Source organism: Phyllostomus hastatus, unplaced genomic scaffold (assembly GCF_019186645.2).
Source record: "Phyllostomus hastatus isolate PE091 unplaced genomic scaffold, TTU_PhHast_1.1 phas_contig_254, whole genome shotgun sequence".
NCBI classification, from domain to species: domain Eukaryota; kingdom Metazoa; phylum Chordata; class Mammalia; order Chiroptera; family Phyllostomidae; genus Phyllostomus; species Phyllostomus hastatus.
Genome location: NW_025333810.1, coordinates 5,399,103 through 5,423,328, shown reverse-complemented (window position 1 = coordinate 5,423,328; position 24,226 = coordinate 5,399,103). Strand labels below are relative to the sequence as shown.

The 24,226-nt window shown below is 35.3% G+C and overlaps 1 protein-coding gene and 1 pseudogene across 4 annotated transcripts in view; both read right to left on the bottom strand.

Moving 5' to 3' along the window:
* Positions 1 to 24,226, bottom strand: part of FER (FER tyrosine kinase) — a 399,749-nt gene that overhangs the window by 183,085 nt on the left and 192,438 nt on the right. For all 4 annotated transcript variants that reach the window (XM_045837886.1, XM_045837888.1, XM_045837887.1 and 1 more), the window contains 2 exons: positions 23,539 to 23,742; positions 13,115 to 13,237 (listed from right to left, as the gene is read on the bottom strand). In XM_045837886.1, coding sequence (XP_045693842.1) covers positions 13,115 to 13,237; positions 23,539 to 23,742 — 327 coding nt within the window. The remainder of the gene's footprint in view (positions 1 to 13,114; positions 13,238 to 23,538; positions 23,743 to 24,226) is intronic.
* LOC123818030 lies at positions 2,640 to 4,796 on the bottom strand (annotated as a pseudogene).

The following is a 24,226-nucleotide window of genomic DNA, read 5'->3' as shown; positions in this document are numbered from 1 at the left end:
GGTGATAATGAACTCCTTTAGCCTTTTGTTGTCTGGGAAGCTCTTTATTTTGCCTTCAATTGTAAATGATATTCTTGCTAGTTAATGTCATTTTGATTGAAGGTCCTTGCTTTTCATCGGTTTGAATATTTCATGCTAACCCTCCTAGTCTAAAGTGTTTCTGTTGAGAAATCACCTGACAGCTTTATGGGAGCTCCCTTGTAGGTAACTGTCTTTCTCTTGCTGTTTTTAAGATTCTGTCTTTGTCTTTTACCTTTGCCATTTTAATTATGATGTGTCTTGGTATGGGCCTTTGTGGGTTCATCTTGTTAGGGACTGTCTGTACTTCCTGAACTTGTGACTTTTTTCTTGAGCATAATAGGGGAGTTTTCAGCCATTATTTCTTCAAACATGTTCTAGATCCCTTGTTCACTCACTTCTCCTTCAGTTACCCCACAATGGATGTTAGGTTTGATGTTGTCCCAGAGGTCCCTTAGACTTTTCTCTTGGTAAAAAAATTTTGTTTTCCTTTTGTTGCTCTGCTTGGGTGCTTTCTGTTACCTTGTCCTCTAAATCACTGATTCAATACTCTGCTTCCTCTAACCTGCTGTTGATTCATTCTAGTGTGCTTTTCATTTTAGATATCGTAATCTTCATTTCTGACTGGTTCTTTTCTATGGTTTCTATGTCCTTTTTAATGCTTACTATCTCTTTAAGTTTTCACTAAGATCAGCCATTCTTCCCCTAAAGTCCTTGAGCATCTTTATAACCACTGTTTCAAACTATGCATCTTGTATCTTGGTTTCTTCCATTCCATTTAATTCTCTTTCGGGGATTTCTCTGGTTCTTTCATTTCCTGGTCTCCCCATTTTCTCTGCCTTTTTGTGTTTAACTCTGTGTATTAGGAGATCTGCTTGTTATGAGGGCTTTCTGACGTAGGTGCCTGTGGGTCTCAGTGGCATAATCTTCTGTATCACCTGAACTAGATGCTCCAGAGATATTTGTGTGTGTGTGGCTGGGTTATGTATCCCTTTCTGTTGTAGTTGAGTTTTGAATTCTGTTGGCCTGTTTCTGGGTGCAGTTAACCCTCACACTGGATGACTAGAAGGAGAGACCTCCATCACTGTGTATGAGTCACAGTTCAGGGTCTGCCATCCATGGCAGAGTTGTTCCCAGGTCTATTGCCAACCAGAGTCCCCCTTTGGCTGTGCCATTTGTGTGGCTAGATGGGTCAAGCTCTAGTAAGATTTGAAGCTCACCACTGGTTGTACTGGTTCTGGGCCCACCAGGACAATGTTCTGGGGGAGGTCAGTGTCAGATGTTGTGTGTAACTTGCCTTGGGCTACCTGTCTGGACCTACACGGCTATTCACTGATTGTGGCTGTGTCTACTGGGTCTTGATGTGTGGGAGAGGTGTCAAGCTATATAGAGGGTTTGCCTTCCTGCAGCTGTGAGCTGGGGGCAGATCAATAAAAGGTTTAAGGTTCTCTGAGGTCAGTGTCTACCTGTTGGCTACTCCGTGACCCCAAGGTTGCCTGAATTTCCTCCAGAATCTGTTGAAGAAAGACTGTAGAGTAGGCCCAAGTTGGCCACCCCCCATTGCCCCTTCCACATGGTACAAGTTTGGTAGAATGGGGAGACTGGGTTGGGAGTGTAGGGCTAGTGCGTCCCCTACTTGGGGGCAGCATGATCAGGCACTCAGTGGGGAGAATGTGGCCTCTTTTCCAGAGCCGCACCACGAGTATCTGCTAGAGTCTCTAACTCTAGGACCCCTTGTAAGTGAGCACTGCCAGTTCAGGTTGGGAGCAGCCACCTATCCTCACTGCAGGAGCAAGCTCAGCAGGGCTGGGCCACCAAGCCTTGGAAAAACATGTCAAGACAATCTAACCTCAGGGGTGGCACCAGCTGAGCCAGCAGGAGGGGAGCAAATTTTATGCCTCCTCTTAGCTGTGTAGCTGTGCCCACTTGACGTCTGGAACTGAGACTCTCCTTTTCAAATACCTTTTTGAAAATACCTTTTCAAATACCTTTTCAAATACCTTCCTTTATGTTTTTACCTTTATAATTCCTTTCTTCTGCTTTCCTTTTACTGGTATATTTGCTTTATCCTAACTTTTTGAGTTGAATACTTAACACTTATTTCATTATTTTTGTTTTAATGATACTAGTATTTAAGGTTCTGAGCTTTCCTCAAGTGGAGCTTTGGCTGTATCACTTGAGTTATGTACGCATTTTCATTCCCTCACTCATTTCCCACATGCATTGACACAAGCAAGGAATATAGCCTTAAACTTAGGGTAACATCCTCACTTTCAACAGATATATCTGCTGAAGTTTGGTAAGATCTACTGGAGGTGGGTTCTTTGATCATACCTTCTCTTAACTTTGTGCTACACAACTTCTGCCCCTCAATCTAAAGTGCTTTTTCTTTTATTTTGCATACTTTAATTTTAGAACAAAATAAAAATACACAACAGCACCTAAACCCAATGTCAAATGAGAAGAGAAGGCTTGAGGCCCTCAAAACCTGCCTTAGGCAAAGACAGGAGAAAAAAAACACTAAACGGCAGAGGAAACCAGGTGGTCTAGGGCCAGTCAGCGCTGCTGGGGAAGCCATGAAGACACTACACAGAGGACACAAGGTCTGCAGGTAGAAACTCCTAATCTACTCCTTCTATGCGAGAGGCAACTTCATCACCCTCAAGGGGAGGGATCTCATCAGGAACAGCTGCACTGGGTTCTTATTTTATCACTTCATTTTCATCAATCACTAGGCCTAGCTTGATCACACAATAGATGCGGCTGGAGTGGGTCTGGGGATCCTCAAGTGAGAAGCCAGAAGAGAACAGCACAGTTTCAAACAGCAACACCACAAGGTCTTTGACAGCCTTGTCATTCTTGTCTGCCTCTGCCTTCTGCCGTAGAGTCTCTACAGTGGGGTGGTCAGGGTTGATCTCCAGATGCTTTCTGGCCATCATGTAGCCCATTGTAGAGTTATCATGAAGTGCTGGGTCTTTCATGATACACTCCATACTAGCTGTCCGGCAGTAAGTGCTAGTCACAATACAGCAGGATGAAGACACAAGCCTATTGGAGATTGTCACCTTCTCAGCCTTCTTATCCAAGATCTCTTTCATGAATTTGCTAAGATTCTCAAATTTGGCCTTGCTCTCTTCCATTTTCTTCTCCTCTTCATTCTCAGGTAGCTCCAGGCCCTCCTTGGTAACTGAGACCAAGCTTTTCCCATCAAACTCCTTGAGCTGCTGTACACAGTGCTCATCGATAGGCTCCCTCATATATATTGCCTCAAAGCCCCACTTCTGTACTTGCTCCACAAAAGTGGAGTTGGCAACTTGCTCTTTGTTCTTACCAGTGATGTAATAGATAAACTTCTGGGTCTCCTTCATGTGAGAGACATACTCCGAAAGAGAAGTCATTCATCTCCAGACTGGGAAGTGTGATAGTGCAGAAGCTCAAAAAAGCATTGCCGATTAGTTGAGTCCTCATGGATTCTAAGCTTTAGGTTTTTAGAAAATGCCTCATAGAATTTCTTATAGTTCTCCTTGTCTTCCTCCAGCTCACAGAAGAGCTCAAGGCACTTCTTAACAATGTTTTTACAGCTAACCTTCAAGATTTTGCTCTCCTGGAGCATCTCTTGGTAAATGTTCAGGGGCAGGTCCTCAGAGTCAACCATGGATGAAGTTGAGGTACTCTGACATCCATTCATCACAGCTGTCCATGATGAACACATGGCAGACATACAGTTTGATGTTTCTGTTCTTCTTGTTCCCAAAGAGGTCAAAAGGAACCCAACAGGGAATGAATAGCAATGCCCTGAATTCCAACTGACCTTCTATAGAGAAGTGCTTGACTGCCAAGTGGTCTTCCCAATCATTGGTAAGACTCTCATAGAATTCTCCATACTCCTCCTGGGCAATGTAATCAGGGTTTCTGGTCCAAATGGGCTTGGTCTTGTTCAGTTCTTCGTGATACATTTCTCCTTAATCTTCATTTTCTTTTTCTTATCCTTAATACTATCATCCTCTTCATCTGAGCTCACATCTTCAATCTTGGGTTTCTCCTCATCATCTTTACCTTCCTCTTCTTTTTCCCCCTTCTCCTCCTCTGCTTCATCATGATTTCTTTCTCTCATTCCTTCACCAAATAAAGGGTAATGGGATAACCTATAAACTGTGAGTGCTTCTTCACCACTTCTTTGACCTGCCTCTCCTCTAAGTACTCTCTCTGGTCTTCTTTGAGGTGAAGAATCACTTTGGTGCCACAGCCAATGGGCTCACCATGGTCAGCTTGCACAGTGAAGGAACCCCTAGCAGAAGACTCCCAGACATACTTCTCATCATCATTGTGCTTTGTGATCACTACTACTTTCTCTGCCACCAGGTAGGCAGAATAAAGGCCAACACCAAATTGTCCAATCATGGAGATGTCTGCACCAGCCTGAAGAGCCTCCAAAAATGCTTTTGCACCAGACTGGGCAATGGTTCTCAGATTATTTATGAGATCAGCTTTGGTCATGCCAATCCTGTGTCTACCAGAGCCAAAGTGCATTCCTGGGGATTAGGGATGATGTCAATTTTCAGTTCTTTACCACTGTTCAACTTGGAAGGGTCAGTCATGCTCTCATAGCATACCTTGTCCAAGGCATCAGAACCACTACTGATTAACTCCTGAAGGGAAATTTCCTTGTTAGAGTAGAAGGTATTGATGATGAGAGACATGAGTTGGGCAATTTCTGCCTGGAAGGCAAAAGTCTCCACCTCCTCCTCTCCATGGTGCACTTCCTCAGGCATCTTGAAAGTGAAGAGATGCAAGTACTAAAGAGCAGGGACAATATCTGGCTCACACACTGCAAACTGTGTGCACAGCATTGACTCAAGAAGCTAAAGTCCTTTTTGCTATCTCAGCATGTACTTTGAAGTCTGCAAATTATATATGGCTCCTAATTTTATGAAAAATGTAGTTTAAGGAAATTTAAATTTTTGTTGTTGTTTTCCTCGCTATTTTTTCCAACCAGGAACAGGAGGGAAATGCTAACTTATGCAACCATTCTCAAACCTGTCATAGAGGATTTCAGAAATCCTTATACATTTTCTTGTATATTTCGGCATAGTTCCTGGGTCCATGCATAGAATATTTTATAAATACTATAAAATGATATAGAGACATACTTCACACAATGTTTCTGATATAAATGCCAAATCCTATCCTTCAACCTGCATTAAAATGTTCCAATGCCTTATTCTTTTAACCTCTTGGGACTTATCTTCCTATTCCCATTATCCCTCAAATATTTATAGGGTAGATAAGAAATATATGGAACATACTACCAAAAAACCTGGCTCTTCAGACTAAAAATGTCATGATATTTAAGAAAGTTTCAGGTAGGCTTATAGATGAAATACACTAAAGAGAACAACTGAGGAACATTAGTGGTCTCCAAGGTCTATTAATTTTTTGAGTCTAACTTTGACTGAAAAATAATGTAAATAGAGCCACTCCAAAATGGAATCAGGGCTACCAGTGCAGAGGAACTGCCTTGAACATCCTAATCCTCAAATCCTCAAAATATTTAAACTGGGCAAAATAACCTTTGGTCTGGGCCAAACCAACATTGTATTCTACACAACTGTTTGCCAAGCTAACAGGAAAGTGACATTCTGACTACTGGACTAAAACTTAAAAGACATCCTTCAAAATTACCATCACCATGTATAGCTAAAGCATAACTCAGTTTATTTGCACATTTTAGAAATTACTTTCCTTATTTATTAACACCTATAAATACTCCTTCCTTCTATTCATGTAATTAATTATCCCTTCTCATTTCTCATAAAAACCTTGCTGTCACTATTTGAGTTTCTGCCTGAACGAGTGCTCCCCAAATACCTTTTACGTTTTGCTTTTAGGTTAACAATTGCTGTTCCTTAAAATATCTGCTGATAAAGTTTGAGCTAAAAACTGAAAGGCAGACTATAAGTTATATGTATTATGACAAGTTCTTGCACTTTATTAAATGGATCAAGCCTAAAATCCAAGTTTACTTTGACTTCTCAGACTATACTAAATGAAGGCTAAATATTCAAAATTCTGTATCTTCCCCTTGGAAAAATATGCTATATAGTTCCTGCTAGACTAAGTTTCATAAGTTTCATAAAGGATGGGACCATAACTGTCAAGTTCACTGTTATATCCTAGTGCTAGAATATTGGATTTCAGAGAAAAAATTGTTGTAGCTATTGAACTACTGATATTACTGAGACCATACATCATAATTTATGCTAGCAGAGATTGTAATTAAAAGAAATAAAAGAGAATACATTTCAAATTTCAATTCTGAAATTTATAAGAAATGTAATTTGGGGTAAATTGTAATCTCTGAATTTTCTCATCTAATGATGGGGGTAGAACTGATATTAAATTCACAGTTATTGAAAAGATTTAATAAATAGATGTAGAGTGTTATCAATACACTATACACTCAATAAATGTTTTTTTTCTTCACAATTTAAAATCTTCCAAATTTGCCTTCTATTCTGATTCACCTGTCCAATGAAAAACTTTTTAAATAAGAAAGTATATGGTATTTTACAGTTTCCAAAACATATCCACAGAGATTTTCTCACATGATGTTTACAACAACTATGTGGGGTTATTGTTAGCTGAAGATGATTTTAAGAAGCTGTTTGACTTGTCCCAGATTATGTGGTTGGTAGTGATGAAAACTGGCATTTAAAATGGAATTCTCTTTGCTCACACAAGAGGTCTACATGGAGATTTATACATTCTTAATGAGAGTCCTAAGGAGAACATTTGTAATTTTTTGTGCTCTTCCACGCTCAGTAGACCTAATAATTGATCCAAAAGAGGCAATCAGAATGTAGGTATTCTAGACCAAAACTTTTTTCCAAGCTGTACATTTCCCTTACTCAAAATCTAATTGGACATAATATTTATCTCATTTTCAAGAGATAGAAAAGATTCACTCTTAGGTACAAATTTTAAACACACAGCACTTTTTAAAAATGTGATTCAAATTACCTCATTAAGAAAATTAACTGCAAAAGCACAGCTACGTAGATGCCTCCAAAAATTTTAATGAGTGTAATATTATGATACAGTAAGAAATGATGTGTGGTTTTAGACCACTTTTCTAGCACAGCTCCTAAAACCCTTGAAAATTCCTAACTGCTTAGAGTTATAAGGGCATCTTTCCTTACAAGACTGGGGTGACTTTTGGAAAGCCCCAAGGTGACATAGGATGGAAACCAGTTGCCAGAGCAGCCAATACTGATTAGAGAGGTAGAACCTTCAGTCCCACCCCCTGAGCTCTGGGGAGGGGAGAGAGGCTGGAGATTGAGTTCAATCACCAATGGTCAATGATTTAATAAATTGTGGCCATGAGCCATGAAATTAAACTACATATTTCATGGACATTACACAGAAATCCAAAAGTGCTGGCTTCGGAGAGCTTCCAGGTTGGTGAAGGCAGGAATAGAGATCAGGGAAGGTGGCATGCCTTGAGAGAACATGAAAGCTCCATGCTCCTTTCCACATACTCTGCCCTATGCCTCTCTTCCATGTGACTGTTACTGAGATTTTTCCTTTTATAATAAATCAAACATCCAGTAAGTAAAATGTTTCTCTGAGCTCTGTGAGCTAGAGAAAATTAATCAATACCAGGGAAGGTGTCATGGGAACCCCCAATCTATAAACCGGTTGGTCAGAAGCACAAGTGACAACCTGGGCAAGTGATTGGCTTTTGAGCTTGGTGTGGGGAGGGGAGGAAGTTTTCTGGGGCTGAGCCTTTAACCTATGAGATCATACTCTAATTCCAGGTAGAGTGTGTCAGAATTGAGTTAACTGCTTGGTGGTATGGGGTGGGGCGGAAACACACACACACAATGAATTGGGAGAAAAGGTTCATTGAAAAAACGTATTCCCGTGATATTCACTAGCACTATTAAATACAAATCTTTTTAAGAAACCCACTATAAAAACTTGTAAAATTTTATGCTGAGTTTCTACTCCAATGAATGAATTTCTTAAATCATATAATAAACAATGGACCTTTTAAGACAAAATATAGTAGTTGTTAAATTCAAATCTGTGCTCCCCTCCCATCATTCTCTCCTTCTACAACTGTTTCTGCCACCCTGGCCCCTGCAGTTCCTCATTTATACCAAGAAACACTCTCCAGACACTTGTGGAGGATATTCAGCCACCAAACTATGGCTCTACCAGCTTAAAGCTGGCATCTGTTTTCATAGGGTAGTACTCACGTTTTACTGACTGACAAGTACTTTTGTGATTACCACTGTATTATAACCACACAGAAATTCGTTGGTCTGGTTCACATTTCCACTCAAAATTCATTAGGAGACCTTATATGATCACAATGATTTAAGAAAGCAGCTCTTCCTTATGCATACATCACAAAACCCTCACCCCTCACCATCATGCTGAGGTCATTACCTCCCTGACCTGTGTCATTTCATAGCATCTATTTTGCCCTCTGCTGTAATAAAGAACACTGCCTAGCACAGAGTGAGTGTTAAGTAAACATTTGCTAAGGAAATAAATACTGAATCATATATATTTATTATCAACCTCCTTTTCATTAAAATTTTAAATTATTTTAATAATTTAATCAAATAATTTTAAGGAATTAGGCACCTGAATGTAGATTTCAGGAAAAAGAATGTTAAATTGAATGTTAAACTGAATAGGACTTAAACATCAAAAACTATATCAGGAGCCTCTATAAAAGGAAAATCATTAAACAGTAATATTGGGAGAAGTAATTCTTCAGTATAAGGTAAAATAGTCTTTTTTTAAGATTTTATTTATTTATTTTTAGAGAGGGAAGGAAGGAAGAAAAAGAGAGAGAGAGAAACATCAATGTGTGGTTGCTGAGGGCCGTGGCCTGCAAACCAGGCATGTGCCCTGACTGGGAATCGAACCTGCAACACTTTGGTTCACAGCCCGAGCTCAATCCACTGAGCTACACCAGCCAGGGTATAAAATAGTCTTTAAGAGATGTTAAACTAAAATACATAAACAGAGTACCTAACGAAAAGTATAGCTTTCCTCTCATGTTTTTGTGTACATCTGTTTGACCATGTTGTTGCCACAAACCTGTCTCCTCACTACTAGCCAGTAGTTTCAGCCACAGAAAGATTTACTCTCCTCTAAAAAAATCTGCCTATAATATTCTAGCAACCCACACTAAATTCTGATAAGAAGCCAGGTACTTGATTCAAGGGGGCAGGCAAGCCATTTGTCTAAGATTCAACTTAATGCCTCACTGCCTAATACCCTTGAATTTAATCATGAACTTTAATTTCCATTCAGAAAGAAATTTCTTTAAAAAAACCCCAGCTAAATCTGAAGAAATATTAAATGTAACAAGTCAACCTATCAAGGCAGAATTTAATTATTAAATGTTAATTATGAAATGTTAAATTTGAACTAAATTAAATGTTAATTATTAACTAATAATTAAATGTTAATTATTAAATGTTAAAGGTGAACGAGATGTCTTTCTAACCTAAAATATAACCTAGGTATATTTTACCAAGTCTTACATTTTCCCAAAATCCCAGATCTCCAACACAGTATTACTATTTAATGATTTTCCTTTTATAAAATCTTATAGTTTTTGATATGTTAAAATCTTTTTCCACTTAACATTTTATGGAATCAAGGATACTTCATTTCCCTTGAACCCACATCCATGTTCCTTAAAAGAAACAGTTTATTCTGGTCTCTAAAGTCTAGACTTTATAATCCAGACAGACAGTAGTTAAGACCATGAGCTCAAACCTCACCTCTGAGTCCTATCGGTTGTGTTATCTTGTGCAAGTCATTTGTCATATTAAGCTTCAGCCCCTCATTCGTAATAGTGTATGGTGTTAATAACAGTAACATTGTGTTGGATTAATAGGAACACTTCATAGGAATATATAAGAGTTAAATGAAATAATGCATGTAAAAAGCTCAGCAAGTACCTGGCTTATAGCAATTGCTCAATGAATCCAATTTGTGAAAAAATATTTGCTGAACAGCTACTATGAGTCAGCAATGTTCTAGGTACTGGGGTAAGGCTGCGCTATCGTGAAGTGTAATGCTGGCCCTTATGAAACTTACATTTCACTTGGGGGACACAGGCTACTAAACTATATAATATAATGTCAGGTAAACATAACCATAACAGAGGGAAATGAAAAAGGGGAAGGAGGGAATGTAGGGGGGTGAAGTATCATTTCACACATCGTAGTCAGAAAAGGCCTGTCTGATGGAGTGACATTTGAACAGAAACTAAACCAAGTAAAAAACAGACCATGTGCATATCCTATGTGTTGCTAATATAAGGATGAGGATGATGGGTGATCAGTTACCCTTGTTTATAAAATGTCTTTCATTTTCTGTATCTTTACACAGACTTTGGGAGACAGTATAGGAGAAAGCAGCCAGTGGAGGGTAAGAGATAAGTGTCTTGGACACCACTGGCTTTATTATCATGAGAAAGTTAAATTATTTCTCTAGCTCTAGACTATCTAGATAAGAGATAGACCACTTTGACCACTGTGTCTTCCAGTTAGGCATTACAATGATATATTTATATTTTTATGGATAAGGAAGAAATAAATGGAAAGAGCCTTAGAAGTAAGTTGCTATAAACAGAAATTATATTGAGGCCAAAATAGCGTTCTTTATGTAGGCTACAAATGAAGTCTGGCAAGATGGAAATTTGATGTTTTACAGCACATATTATGGTCAAAGACATTAACTTCTTACACAAATTAAGTCAAGAAATAGATTCCAATTATAAGAGTACAAATGACTTCACAAAGGAAGACACATAACAGATAATATGACCATAATAAAATCCATATCAGTTTGTACTCTGCTCATAATTGAAAATTATCTAACTTTCACAACCTCTGCTTTGTGAAAGAGTAACACGATTCTTTAAATCAAGTGCACAACAATATTTACAACAGAGATAATGATTTGCATATTTCAAATATCAGTACTTTAGATCAGGTTAATAGCTGTATAAACTTTAAATTTCCACCTCATAAAACAATCATATATAGTGCCTTAATCTTCTATAGCTTTTAGTTTACAGTCATTTTCACAGCCAGTACTATAACATGATGAAATAATCAGCTCCACAGCCAGAGCTGGGTGTTCAGGAGAAAGAGAATCACTGGCTGTGAAACAATCCAGAGAGTCTACTCCATTAACTCGACTCATGTCATGAAAATGTTATATAGTGAGAGATGCAACTTTATTTGAAGTCATATATTCCCACTCAAGACCGGATCTTCATTTTTATGTGCCTCTGTTATGGCTTTGGTCTCTCAGATTAGACCTGGCTAAGCAAGTAGACAATGCAAATATTTGGCTGGCTTATGAAACAGGAAATCAGTATCTATAAAAACCCAGTTGTTAACATGGGTAAAAAGTATCTTCACTGCACTGAATTTTATTTCATACTGATATACAGGAATTGAAATTCATACTTTCACATGTATATAAGTATACAAAACTCCTGGCACCTAGAGGACTGGAGGGAGGGCAGTGGTGAAGAAAAAATGTCAAAGTTGTCCCTTACATTTACGGTTTGACCAGTTGTGTATTTGTTGGTACCACTTACTGAGAAAGGAAGAACATATTTTGGAGTTAAAGGCAATAAACTCAGTTTTAGGTAAAAAGTTGAAAAACATTAGTTTTGGGAAATATATAAATGTGAACTAGAAATATAAATTTGCAAGTCACTGATGTAAAAATAGTAAATGAAACCATAGGAATACATCACCTTAACTAAAGAGCTCTTAAAATTCTTCAAGACAATAGCTGCTATTCACTGATGGAAGAGAACACATTGATAGACTTTTTTTTTAACTAGAGAAAAAATGTGACAACCTAGTCCAGACTAAATAAGAATTTTTATAGGGCATTCTGCAATTAAAATGTAAAGGGAGGATGGAAAAATACTAAGAAATTAAAAATATTACCTCATAATTCTAGACTGTGCAAGAAGGTCAATGCTTTAGCCACAGAATTAGTGTTTAGCAACTATCATATCTTCCATGAGAGGAATTTTTAAATTCAGCCTGCAAGTAAAGACTGAATAATGACATCCAAGTACAAATATGGACATTCTGTTCCAGACTATCAAACGAAAGTATAGCAATTGTCTTTTAAATTTCCTTAGCTCAGCCTGGATTATATACTTGAATTCTTGGGAGTAACATTTAGTTCATATTAAAAGTTACCCTTATATATATAACAATCAAAGTAGCAAATATTAGCCTTCCAGGTTTATCACTTCCCTATTTCCACACTGTTCTTCATAGCAGACAGCACTCAAAGGAAAGGGCTCTTGCCAACCCCAACCCACTTCCTGAAACATTGGAAGCACTTAGAAGCTGATCAGCTCCACTGTACCAACTTAGAAGCTGTCCAGGCCCCACAGGTCTTCACTTAAATGCACAAACCTTCCTCATTCCTTACCTCACAAATCTCTTAAATCATGAAAGTAGTGTGTCCTGTGATAGGTTTCAGAGGTTAAAATCACCTAGAACAATCTCCTAACCTATCTACCAGGCTTCACATAGACAAGTGATAACCTATTGTTTTTGAGAAGAGTAAATTAGTTTTTAAAAGTTCCAATGTCTTATATATTGTTAATATGTATTATAAACTTAGTGCCCAAAATTAAAATTCTGATTTACTCATGATTTTTGGACATCTTCTTTAATTTATATCTTAGAATATTTTATGAATTGAACATTTTCAAAGACTGAACCTAATAAAGAAAAGCCTCAAGTCTTTCAAAAAAAAAAACAAAACTGGGGGTAAAAAAAGCTAGGCCATTTGTGGCCTAGCAAACATTGAATAAAAAGGCAACCCATCTTAATAAAACCAAGGAAAATGCTTCAATTCTATTTGCATGACTAGTAATCCAAAGCCCTTTTGTTTCCAAACTTGTATAAATAATCTAAGAACTTTATTTAATGTGGGAAATGTTAACTCACGAAGCATTCTTTAAAAAACAAAAAAAGTGTGTGTGTGTATATATATATATATATACACATGTACCTACCTTAGGAATAGGATTCAGCAGCACTACACCTGATTTCTTAGTGATGACCTGTTTTGTTGTATAGTGATGTTCTATAAGTTGAGGAATGTTTGAAAAACCAGTGCCTTCAAATCGATACAAATTCTGGAGAAAGAACAATAAAGTAAAATAAATATAAAGTCATTGCTTCAGCATGACTGCATTCATCAACACATTAAGTTCCATTTGAGTTCTATTTAAAAACTATTCTTGCACAGTGTGTGAATACATTTAACACTTCTGAAGTATGTATTTAGAAATGGTTAAAAGTAAACTATGTGAGGTAATGAATATGTTAATTATCTTCATCTTGGTATTCATTCTACAATGTATATCAACCAATTACATTGTATACTTTAAATATATACAATTATATCTGTCAATTATTTCTCAATAAAGTTAAATATATGTATGTATACTGTTTCTCCCTTTGCCTTCCTTCAGCCAGGGGATATATTATATTGTTCTATTACTTTACTCAAAATTCTTATTTCCCTCAAAATAAAAGCCAAGTCTTTACCATGGTCTATAAAACTCTGTATGATCTGTGCGCTGTTATCTCTCTTACCTCATCTCTTACCACTTACCTTGTTCCACTGTAGTCACACTCATTTATGTCTTGTTTTAGAAATGTACTATATGCATTCCTTCCTTAGGATGATTACATTTGTTAATATACTTCATCAGATGCCCATATGGGTTGTGCCTCCCTTACTTAAAGCCAGTCTTTCATCAAATGTTACTTTTTCAGTTAGCTCTACTCTGGTCACCCTATACAACATTCATTATCGATTTGCTCATCCCACCTATGTTCCTTACCTCCTTTTGCTTACTGAATTTTCCTCCTTAGAATTTATCACTTTCTAACATCATATATATTTCAGTTACTTATTCTGTTAATTGTCTATCTCCTTCTCTTCTAAAATGAGAGCACATGGAGTGATACATTTTTACATTTATTTTGTTTATCACAGTATCCCCATGGTCTAGAACAGTGCCTGGCATATATTGACTGGATAAATAAACAGGTGTCACTGAATACAATGCAATGCATATAAAATGATTGTAAAGTTAAAGCAACAAGTAAGACAACTAAACGTAGAAATGAATACTGGAAAGTTCATAATCTCACATAAACGGAAGACACTGAAGTACAAAGTTTCACAAAAAGTAAGTAATGAGATAAAGTCCACACAGAATGAAATTTCAAATCAGACACTAGTGTTATAATGTCTTATATAAACTTCAAATGTACCCCATATAAGTAGAAAAATAGTAAACAAAATAATGGTGATTTTCAGTTTCCTTTCCTTTCAAAGATTTTATTTATTTATTAGAGAGGGGAAGGGAGGGAGAAAGAGAGAGAGAGTAACATCAATGTGTGGTTGCTTCTCATTGTGGCCCCCACTGGGGACCTGGCCTGCAACCCAGGAATGTGCCCTGCCTGAATTGAACCTGAGATGCTTTGGTTCGCAGCCCGTGCTCAATCCACTGAGCTATGCCAGCTAGGGCCTTTTCTTAATTTAAAAATATATCTAGCTTTTCACTGAAAGGCAGTTTTCTGCCATTGGACATAGTAATGGTGCTGGACCGACACAGTGAGTAATGCAGGCAGTAGTACTTCCTCCATGGGTTGAAATAAGAAACTGATCCATAGCAATTATGTTTAAAGCAACCTGAAGTTCTGAGTCTGAACACAGTGCAGACCATAAAACTCACTTTCTTAAAGATGAAAAGAATGAATTTAAAAATGACGTTAAGACTGTGTGCTTATGAAGCAACTAAAAGGTCAAGAGTAGTATAGTCATTAAAACTGTTGAGGACTTGTTTCTTGATACAGTCAAAGTTCTGAATATTATATTTGATCTCCTACAGATCTGTATAAATTTCTTATAGCTCAGATAACCTGAGGTTTGGATCATATACAGAAGGATTTTTTTAAATGTCTTTCTACATGCTTTAACAATAAAATGACAGAGAATTCAGACCAACTTTCAAATAAGAGACTGCTCTTTGAATAAGATTGTTTCTAATGATCTCTCATATGAATTCCAAAAGAAGCAAAAAAAAATTGTAGTATAGAGTAAATGTCTACAAAGATCATTTTGTTGTTAGTTGTATATCATAAATATCACATAATATATCATTTGAAAAATAAGAAGTAAACATAGAAATACATGACTCAATTTTATAAAATAAAAATTATATAGATATTTGTATAATTAGATTACATTTTTTGATTTTTCAAAGACTATACACAAAAGTCATAAGGGGACTGCTATTGTAAAGCACATATTCCATTATACATATTTTGAATTTCTATCAAAAGTATGTATTACTTCTGTTTTTAAAACATTTACTACAGCTAGAATTGTTCCTGAGTTATTACTGTGCTAATAACTCAGAATCATACACACATATAGATGAAAAACACATAAAAACAGACTTTGCTACTGTACATATTTCGAAAAGACTAAGGTTAAGAAGGAAGTCAAAGAGAACAGAATAAGCACACAGAAATGAGAAGGGGATTCAATGTGTGAAGTTGCCTCAGTAGATCTCCTGAAACAAAACCAAGGATAAGCAGGCTTGAGGAAAAAAACAAATGTGAAAAAAGAAAAAATAATTTCTGAAAAAGGCTAAGATGAATAAGCTGAATAAAAACAAAGAGCTGAATAAAAAACAAAATACTAAGACACTCCTATTTTTTTGGTAAAATACGTAAAAATAGAAAACATAAACTTTAGCTTTTTAAAATAAAAATGGCATATTGAATAATTATAAATAACTAATTAAACCAGTACACAGGAAGAACTTGTGGGAGCTTGGGGAATAATATTAATAAGGTTTCGTATGGCTTTTCCTAGTTAACTTTGTTCATATTCAAATAGCACTGCAAACTTAACTACCTTAACTTTCCCAGTTAAAAGCTCTCACAGCACTGCGTATCTTTACAGGACTTACTATAGTTTATAATTATATACAGTGTGTGTTTATGAATGACTGTGGGCATTCCTCTCAGACTGTAAGCTCCCCCATCATATTCCTGGGCCTTAAGAACACTCATTCCATTAGTGTTTCCTGGAAATTAACAATAATAAGGTTTTAGCCCTGGCTGGCATAGCTCAGTGGATTGAGCGCAGGCTGTGAACCAAAGCATCACAGGTTCAATTCCCAGCCAGGGCACATGCCTGGGTTGCAGGCCATGGCCCCCAGCAACCGCACACTGATGTGTCTCTCTCTCTCTCCCTCCTTCCCTTCCCTCTCTAAAAAAATAAAGAAAGAAAATCTTTAAAAAAAATAATAAGGTTTTAAAATGGCTTTATTTTATTGTTAAGAAGGAAGTTTCCTAAGTCTGTGTGTCAGTGGCAGAGAAAATGGTATATTAATGACAGTGTCATTTTGACTACAAGGTACTTACTGCCTTCCTTTGAGTCCTTAAATGGTTGGAGTAGAATGGTTAAATAATCCTAAGTGCACAATAATAAGGCCACACACTTGGAATTAACTGTCATCCAAACAAGTTTTGGATTTCTACTTGCTTTCACTTAGTCTTCCAAAAGTCCCAAAGCATGAAGTTAAAGATAGTTTAAAGAGCCTGAGATGGTGGCAACAAAACAAAGTATGTAAACCTAATGGGTACATTCAGAGACTAAATCCATCAGCTCAAAATGGAATTTAGCACACAATAGAACTCCAATAAATATCTATTGAATGAATGATATTTTAACGCATTGAACTAATCCCAAATTTCACATAGTAATCACAACCTCCCCTTTTGTGTTACGGTTGTTACTGGCCCATATTCCTCGGTCTTACACAGTACTTGCTCAAATAATATTTCCTGAATGAATGAAAGAAGTAAGAGATGATACAGCATTACATAGAGGTTTTCCTATTTAAAGCAGTAATATTAATAGTATTTATGGTAACTATTTCAATCAATCAGAACTAGTTTCTGGATTCAACGTCCAGACGTCAACGTTTAGACGTTTTTTCATTTCATCTCCTTACAACACATAATATAGTATTTTATAAAATGAGTGTTTAGATAAACACTTATTTGTCAGATAAACAAATTAGAAAACTATGACTTGGCACTTTCCTATAATAGCATCAATTTTTTTCCTGGAGTACTTCTGTTTTAGCACATGTATTTTCTGTTTTATCATATACAAAGATCTGATAAATATATATTTACTTATCAAATAGAACAAAGCTATTTAAATTTCTATGAAAATCTATTATCATTTTATGATACAAACAGTTTTAGGTACAAACTCTAAATATCATTTTATATGAAGCACCATAAACAGGACAGCAATTATGGAACAGATCAGTAAGTAACACTAGAAATACACTTAGATCAGATATTCTTAGATATGTTTAATATATCTGGCTTTATGAAATTAATATGTTTAATATCCAATAAAAAGGTACAATTCTTCTTGTGTGAACCAACTAAAACAACAGATATTCTCTGCTAGTGTAGTAAAAATGTAAAACTTGAAAGTGTGTCCATCTTGATCAGTTATAATGGCAGAGGTTCACACCATGTTAAGAAATGACTATGATATGCATAAAAAAAATTAAGATTCAAAACAACTGTCACACTAGACTTCAGCTGACAGAGGCACTATTGTTAAAAATAACATTATTCGTGATCATTAAATACCTCAAACCTAAATACAGGCATATCTCAAAAACATTGCAAGTTTGGTTCCAAATCACCACAATAAAGTGAGTATTATATATAAATTTTAAAACACTTTCATTACTATTTAAATTTCATAAATAAATCTCATTGAAACAAAAAAATTAGTTAACTTTTCCAATTATATCAATATTTCCTACCAAGTAATATTTGTATTTTCTTTCAAGTCATCAAACAGCTATAAAAATACCTAATATTTGCATAGCACTCCACAGCTACAAAGTATACATTCAGTAAACTGATTCTCACAATCACTATATAAACTATTAACTCCATTATTTCCAATGGCACAGAGCTTACAAAGTGAAGAGCTCCGACTGGAACCCAAGTCTTCTCAGTCTAGTGCTTACTTCATTGACCGAATGTTTGATAGTTTTCCATTCTCTAAAATCCCATATTTCTTTATGTCTTCCTCTCTTAGGACACCTAATCCCTCATTTATGTACAGATTTTATAATCTACTATTATATTATACAGTCTTTGATTGAAAAATAATAGGAAGTCACTCAGTATCTGGTAATGTATTCCCTCATTTATTGACCCACTTTGAGAAAAGAAATGGATAATTTTAGCTCACAGAGGATTCACCTACACATATGAAAAAGAATTAAAACCTCCTCAGTCTGTATCACCTTCAAACTCCTATTTTCAACTGATTAAAGAACTCAACATTATTTAGTGAGAATGAACAAAGTAAAATTAAGCAGTGAAAAACTTGAGGCATTCACAGAAATATAAGCACTCTAATATTAATAGGGATCTTTGCAAAATTTCAATAACAGCAGGAAGCCAAATAAAATCTTCAAGTGTGAACTTGTAACAATGTCTTAGTTTTAGAATACATTATGCCTTTCAATTTAGTCACTTAAAACAAAATGGCAATATTAAAGACAAGTTATAATTTGCAAATGTACCCATTCTTTGTTTCTAAGAATACTAATTTAAATTCTATAGTTGCATTTAAACTAGAAGAGGTAATTTTAAAATTTCATTCTTTAATTAAAAAATCATAAAAATCATATGAAAATTGTAAGTTTCAGAGCTTAAAATATAAGAAGGAAACATATATAGATATTTTATACTTTACCTTTGATCTTTCCTCTATAACTCTCATGCCATTTTATAAATATTGCCAGCATATTTACAGGTTTTAATGGGAAAGCTTATTTACATCCATAACAAAGGCACATGCAAATTATAAAAGAGTTTGACAAAGAAATAAGGAGTGACCCATAACCAGACTCATTAAGAAAAAAGAGAGAGGACCCAGATAAATAAACTCAGAAATGTAAGAGAAGAAGTAACAAAAGATACCACAAATACACAAAGGACTGTAAGAAACTACTGTGAACAAATATATGCTAAGAAATTGGACAACCTGGGCAAATTGGAAAAATTTCTATGAACACACAATCTTCCAAAACTGAATCAGGAAAAAGAAGAAAAGCTACAACTACAACTACAAATACCAACTACAACTAATGAAAAAGAAGCAGTAATCAAAAAACTCCCAACATACAAAAGCCCTAGACCAGATGGCTTCACAGGCAAATTTTACCAATCATTCAAAGAAGAACAACTATTGTTCTCAAACTACACCAAAAAATTCAGAAAGAGGGAAGACTCTTTTTTCGAGGCCAGTACTACCCTAATTCCAAATCCAGGCAAAGACAGGACAAAGAAAGAAAATTACAGGCCAATATCTCTGATGAACATAAATGCTAAGATCCTCAACAAAATATTAGCAAACTGGATCCAGCAATACATCAAAAAGATCATACACCGTGATAAAGTGGGTTTTATTCCAGAGATGCAAGGATGGTACAATAGCCACAAATCAATAAAACCTGATACATCACATAAACAAAATGAAAGACAAAAATCATAGGATCATATCAATAGATGAAGAAAAAACATTTCCTAAAATCCAGCGCCATTTATGGTAAAAACACTCAGCAAAGTGGGAATAGAGGAAGCATACCTCAATGTAATAAAGGTCATATACAAAAAACCTACTGCCAACATCATACTCAATGGGCAAAAACTAAAACCATCTCCCTTAAGATCAGGAACAAGACAGGCATCCGCCATCACTATTCTTGTTCAACCCAGTACTGGAAGTCCTAGTCACAGTGATCAGACAAGAAGAAGAAATAAAAGGCATCCAAATTGGAAAAGAGGAAGTAAAGCTGTCATTATTCCCAGACAACATGGTATTATACATGGAAAACCCAATAGGCTCCACCAAAAAACTACTAGACCTAATCAATGAATTTGGCAAAACAGGAGGATACAAAGTCAATATTCGGAAATTGATGGCACCAATAAAGAACAGAAACAAAACTAAGAAAACAATACCATTTACTATTGCAACAACAACAAAAATAAAAGTACCTAGGAATAAATTAACCAAGGAAGTAAAAGACCTGTACTAGAAAACTATAAGACACTGAAGAAAGAAACGGAGGAAGATACAAATAACTATAATCATAATTCTTCCATACCATGTTCACGGATAGGAAGAATTAACATCATTAAAATGTCCATACTACCCAAAGCAGTCTATAGGGTCAGTGTAATTCCTGTCAAGATACTAATGGCATATTCCATAAATCTAGAACAAATATTTCAAAAATTTATATGGAACCAAAAATAACACTGAATAGCCTCAGCAATGTTGAGAAAAAAAAGAACAAAGTTGGAGGGATCACAATAACTGATTTCAAAATATACTACAAGACCACCATAATCAAAACAGTCTGATACTAGAATAAGAACAGACACATAGATCAATGGTGCAGAATAGGCAGCCCAGAAATAAACCCATGTCTTTAAGATCAATTAATATTTGACAAAGTGGGCAGGAGCATACAACACAGTAAAGTCAGTCTTTTCAATAAATGGTGTTGGGAGAACTAGACTAGTGCGTGGGGAAAAAAATGAAACTATACCACCATCTTACACCACACACCAGAATAAATGCAAAATGGATAAAAAACTTAAATATAAGTCATAATACCATAAATATCCTAGCAGAAAACATAGGCAGTAACATTTCGGATACCTTGCATAGCAATATTTTTGCCAATATATCTAAGGCATTGGAAATAAAGGGAAAGAAAAACCAAATGGGACTACATCAAATTAAAAAGCTTCTTCACAGCTAAAGAAACATCAACAATATAAGAAAGGAACCAACTATATGGGAAAGCATATTTGCCAATGATATATGGGACAAGAGTTTAATCTCCAAAATATATAAAAAATTTACACAACTCCTCACCAGAAAGACAAACAATCCAATTTAAAAATGTGCAAAGGACTTGAATGGACATTCCTCTAAGGAGGGAGGACATACAGATAGCCCATAGACATATGAAAAAATGTTCAACATCACTAACCATAGGAGAGATGAAAATTGTAACTACAGCCTGGCTGGTATAGCTCAGTAGATTGAATGTAGGCTGCGAACCAAAGGGTTGCTGGTTCAATTCCCAGTCTAGGCACATGCCTGAGTTGTAGGCCAGGTCCCCAGTGGGGGCCACGTGAGAGGAAACCACACACTGATGTTTCTCTCCCTCTCTTTCTCCCTCCCTTCCCCTCTCTCTAAAAATAAATAAATAAAATCTTTAAAAAAATAAATTAAAAAAAAGAAAATTATAACCACAGTGAGATATTACCTGACACCTCTCACACTGCCTTTTATTAATAAATCAACAAACAACAAGTCCTGGTGAGGATGTGGAGAAAAGAGAGCTCTAGTGAACTGTTGGTAGGAATGCTGACTGGTACAGCCACTGTGGAAAACAGAATGGAATTTCCTAAAAAAATTAAAATGGATCTGCCTTTTGATTCAGTGATTCCACAGCTGGGAATATACCTGAAGAATGAAGAATCACCAATTCAAAAGAATTTGTGCTCCCCCATGTTCATAGCAGCACTATTTACAATAGCCATGATTTGGAAACAGCCTAAGAGCCCATCAGTAGATGAGTTGAGTGGGTTAAAAAAACAACAACAAAAAAAACTATGGTACATTTACATAATGGAATACTGTGCATCAGAAAGAAAGAATTCCTATCTTTTTCAACAGTATGCATGGAACTGGAGACTGGTATACTAAGTGATATGAGCCAGCTGGAGAAAGACAAATACCATATAATCTCACTTATAAGAAGAACCTAATAAAAAAAATAAAATAAAAATAAACCAGAGACTCAGAATTATGGAGATTTAGAATGACAGCTGTAAGAGGGGAGGAGAAAGGTGGGAACTGATTGAAAGAAAGTGAAGGGGTTTTTAGTCAAAGAACATATAAGAAGGACCCATGGACATGGACAATGGAGAGGGAACTGATTATTGATGTGAGTGGACGGGGGACAAAGGGGGAAAAAGTCAGACAACTGTGATAGCATAAAAAATAAAATATTAAAATAAAGAAATAAGGAATTACACATGGCTAGAAACAGTAAGTCAGATGTATGAGAGTAAGCGAATGTGACTATCAAGTTTAAGTATGAATACTAGGCAAAAAAAGAAATAAGGTGAAAATTATAATACATACTTTCAACAGACATTTCTTTTACCCCATCTGAATGGCATCTATTGTCATTTAAATATAGTTTAGATATGTATATACCAAATGCCACTGAACTATATACTTTTAAATGCTTACTTTCATAATATGTGAATTTCATCTCAGAATTACAGACAGCTAGATAACTACATTAATACACATACATATATATATATATATAGTAATTACTGATCAATGTATCTATTTTAAGAACCCCCTGAGGTTCATCTAATGATAATGGTATAATCTTTTGTGAGGTACTTAATGTCACTCTAGTGCCTGGACAAAAAATGAAATCCTGTAGACTGGCAGCATGCCATTTGAAATGATGGAGTAAAAAATGTCAAATAAAGGCATCAAATCCTCCTAATATACCAAAATATAAGAATTTCTCAATGGCAAAGTTAAACAAAATTTTAAGATTACACTTCATCTGTTTAAAGCTTAATAAATAATGTAAAAAACATAAAAGGTAGTTTAGCAATGCTTAAACAAATTCCAATAAATATATTGATATTAGAACAAGAAATGTAATAGATTATTTTTAAATTTTTCATCAATTTTTACTTATGATTTATTAATGCCAACAAGCAATAACTTATACATAAAGGAGAAAAATACTAAATCCTAAAGGAATCATAAAACCAACTCAGCTATCATTATCCCACTCATTAAAGAATTTTATTATCACTATTTAATAAAATATTTCTTTAAAATCTCTCATGATACCACTTTTGAATACAATATCAAGGGCCTATTTCAAGAGAATAAATTCATAAATAAACTTCTTCAGAAAAAAAGGAAAAATCACAATAGTCACATTATTTCTATTTTTAATTTAAAATATCTTTAATGTTCAAATTTAATTCAAGTACTTTAAATATTTGTGCATAACAACTATTTTTAGTTTACAATATTTAAAGTACATATTTCCTTAATAAGATTAACATTTTAATGAATTTTGAAGCATTGTATTTAAGGGATTCAGCAAAAACAAATTAAGTGCTAACCTCTAAGTGTTACAAGCATTTACCAAAAATCTATTCATCATTTTATTAACATTATACCACCATGAACTATATCAGAATACACATATAAACTAAATTAGAAACGTACATCAACATATTGTATGATAAAGTGTCTCCTCTGTCCATCAGAATATACAGAAAGGACATATTCACCAGGTTTCCCATGGCTCTCTCGCACCAAGAAGTCCCCTTGTTGTTTTAACAGATCCTGTGCTTCTATTCTGGGAATTGCACCATGGTACCATTCCTGTTCCGCCAGGGGCTTCTCACTTATGGAGATCGTATCACAGAACTTGAGCAAATATTGGGGAAAAAAAACTAAATTAGAAATAGTAGTAATTTTTTCTAGTAAAATTCATAGCAATTACAAATACTTCTTACATATATCCCTCCCTTTAATTGACCAATTAAAAATTACATGATGAATCTGAAATTTTCATAATTTTTAGAATAGATATCTCATGGAATACTGGTGTTCAAGTTTAACACAAAAATAGCCTTCAATATTTAAGTTTACTTGTCTTTTCTATCTGTCATACATAGGTACATACAATATCAGCATTTAGAGTTAATACATACATATTTATAGTCTTCAATGCATCATGAAACAAATCCGTATATTTAAAACTTATTAACTAGAGAATTACAAATAAAAGAAGGGTATTATGAGAGAAATTTATCACAAAACAACTTCCATTTTATTTAATTAAAAGTTATTTCTTTTTGTGGAATTAACTCTTGATTACATGGGCTGTGGACTGTCCATGTCATACATC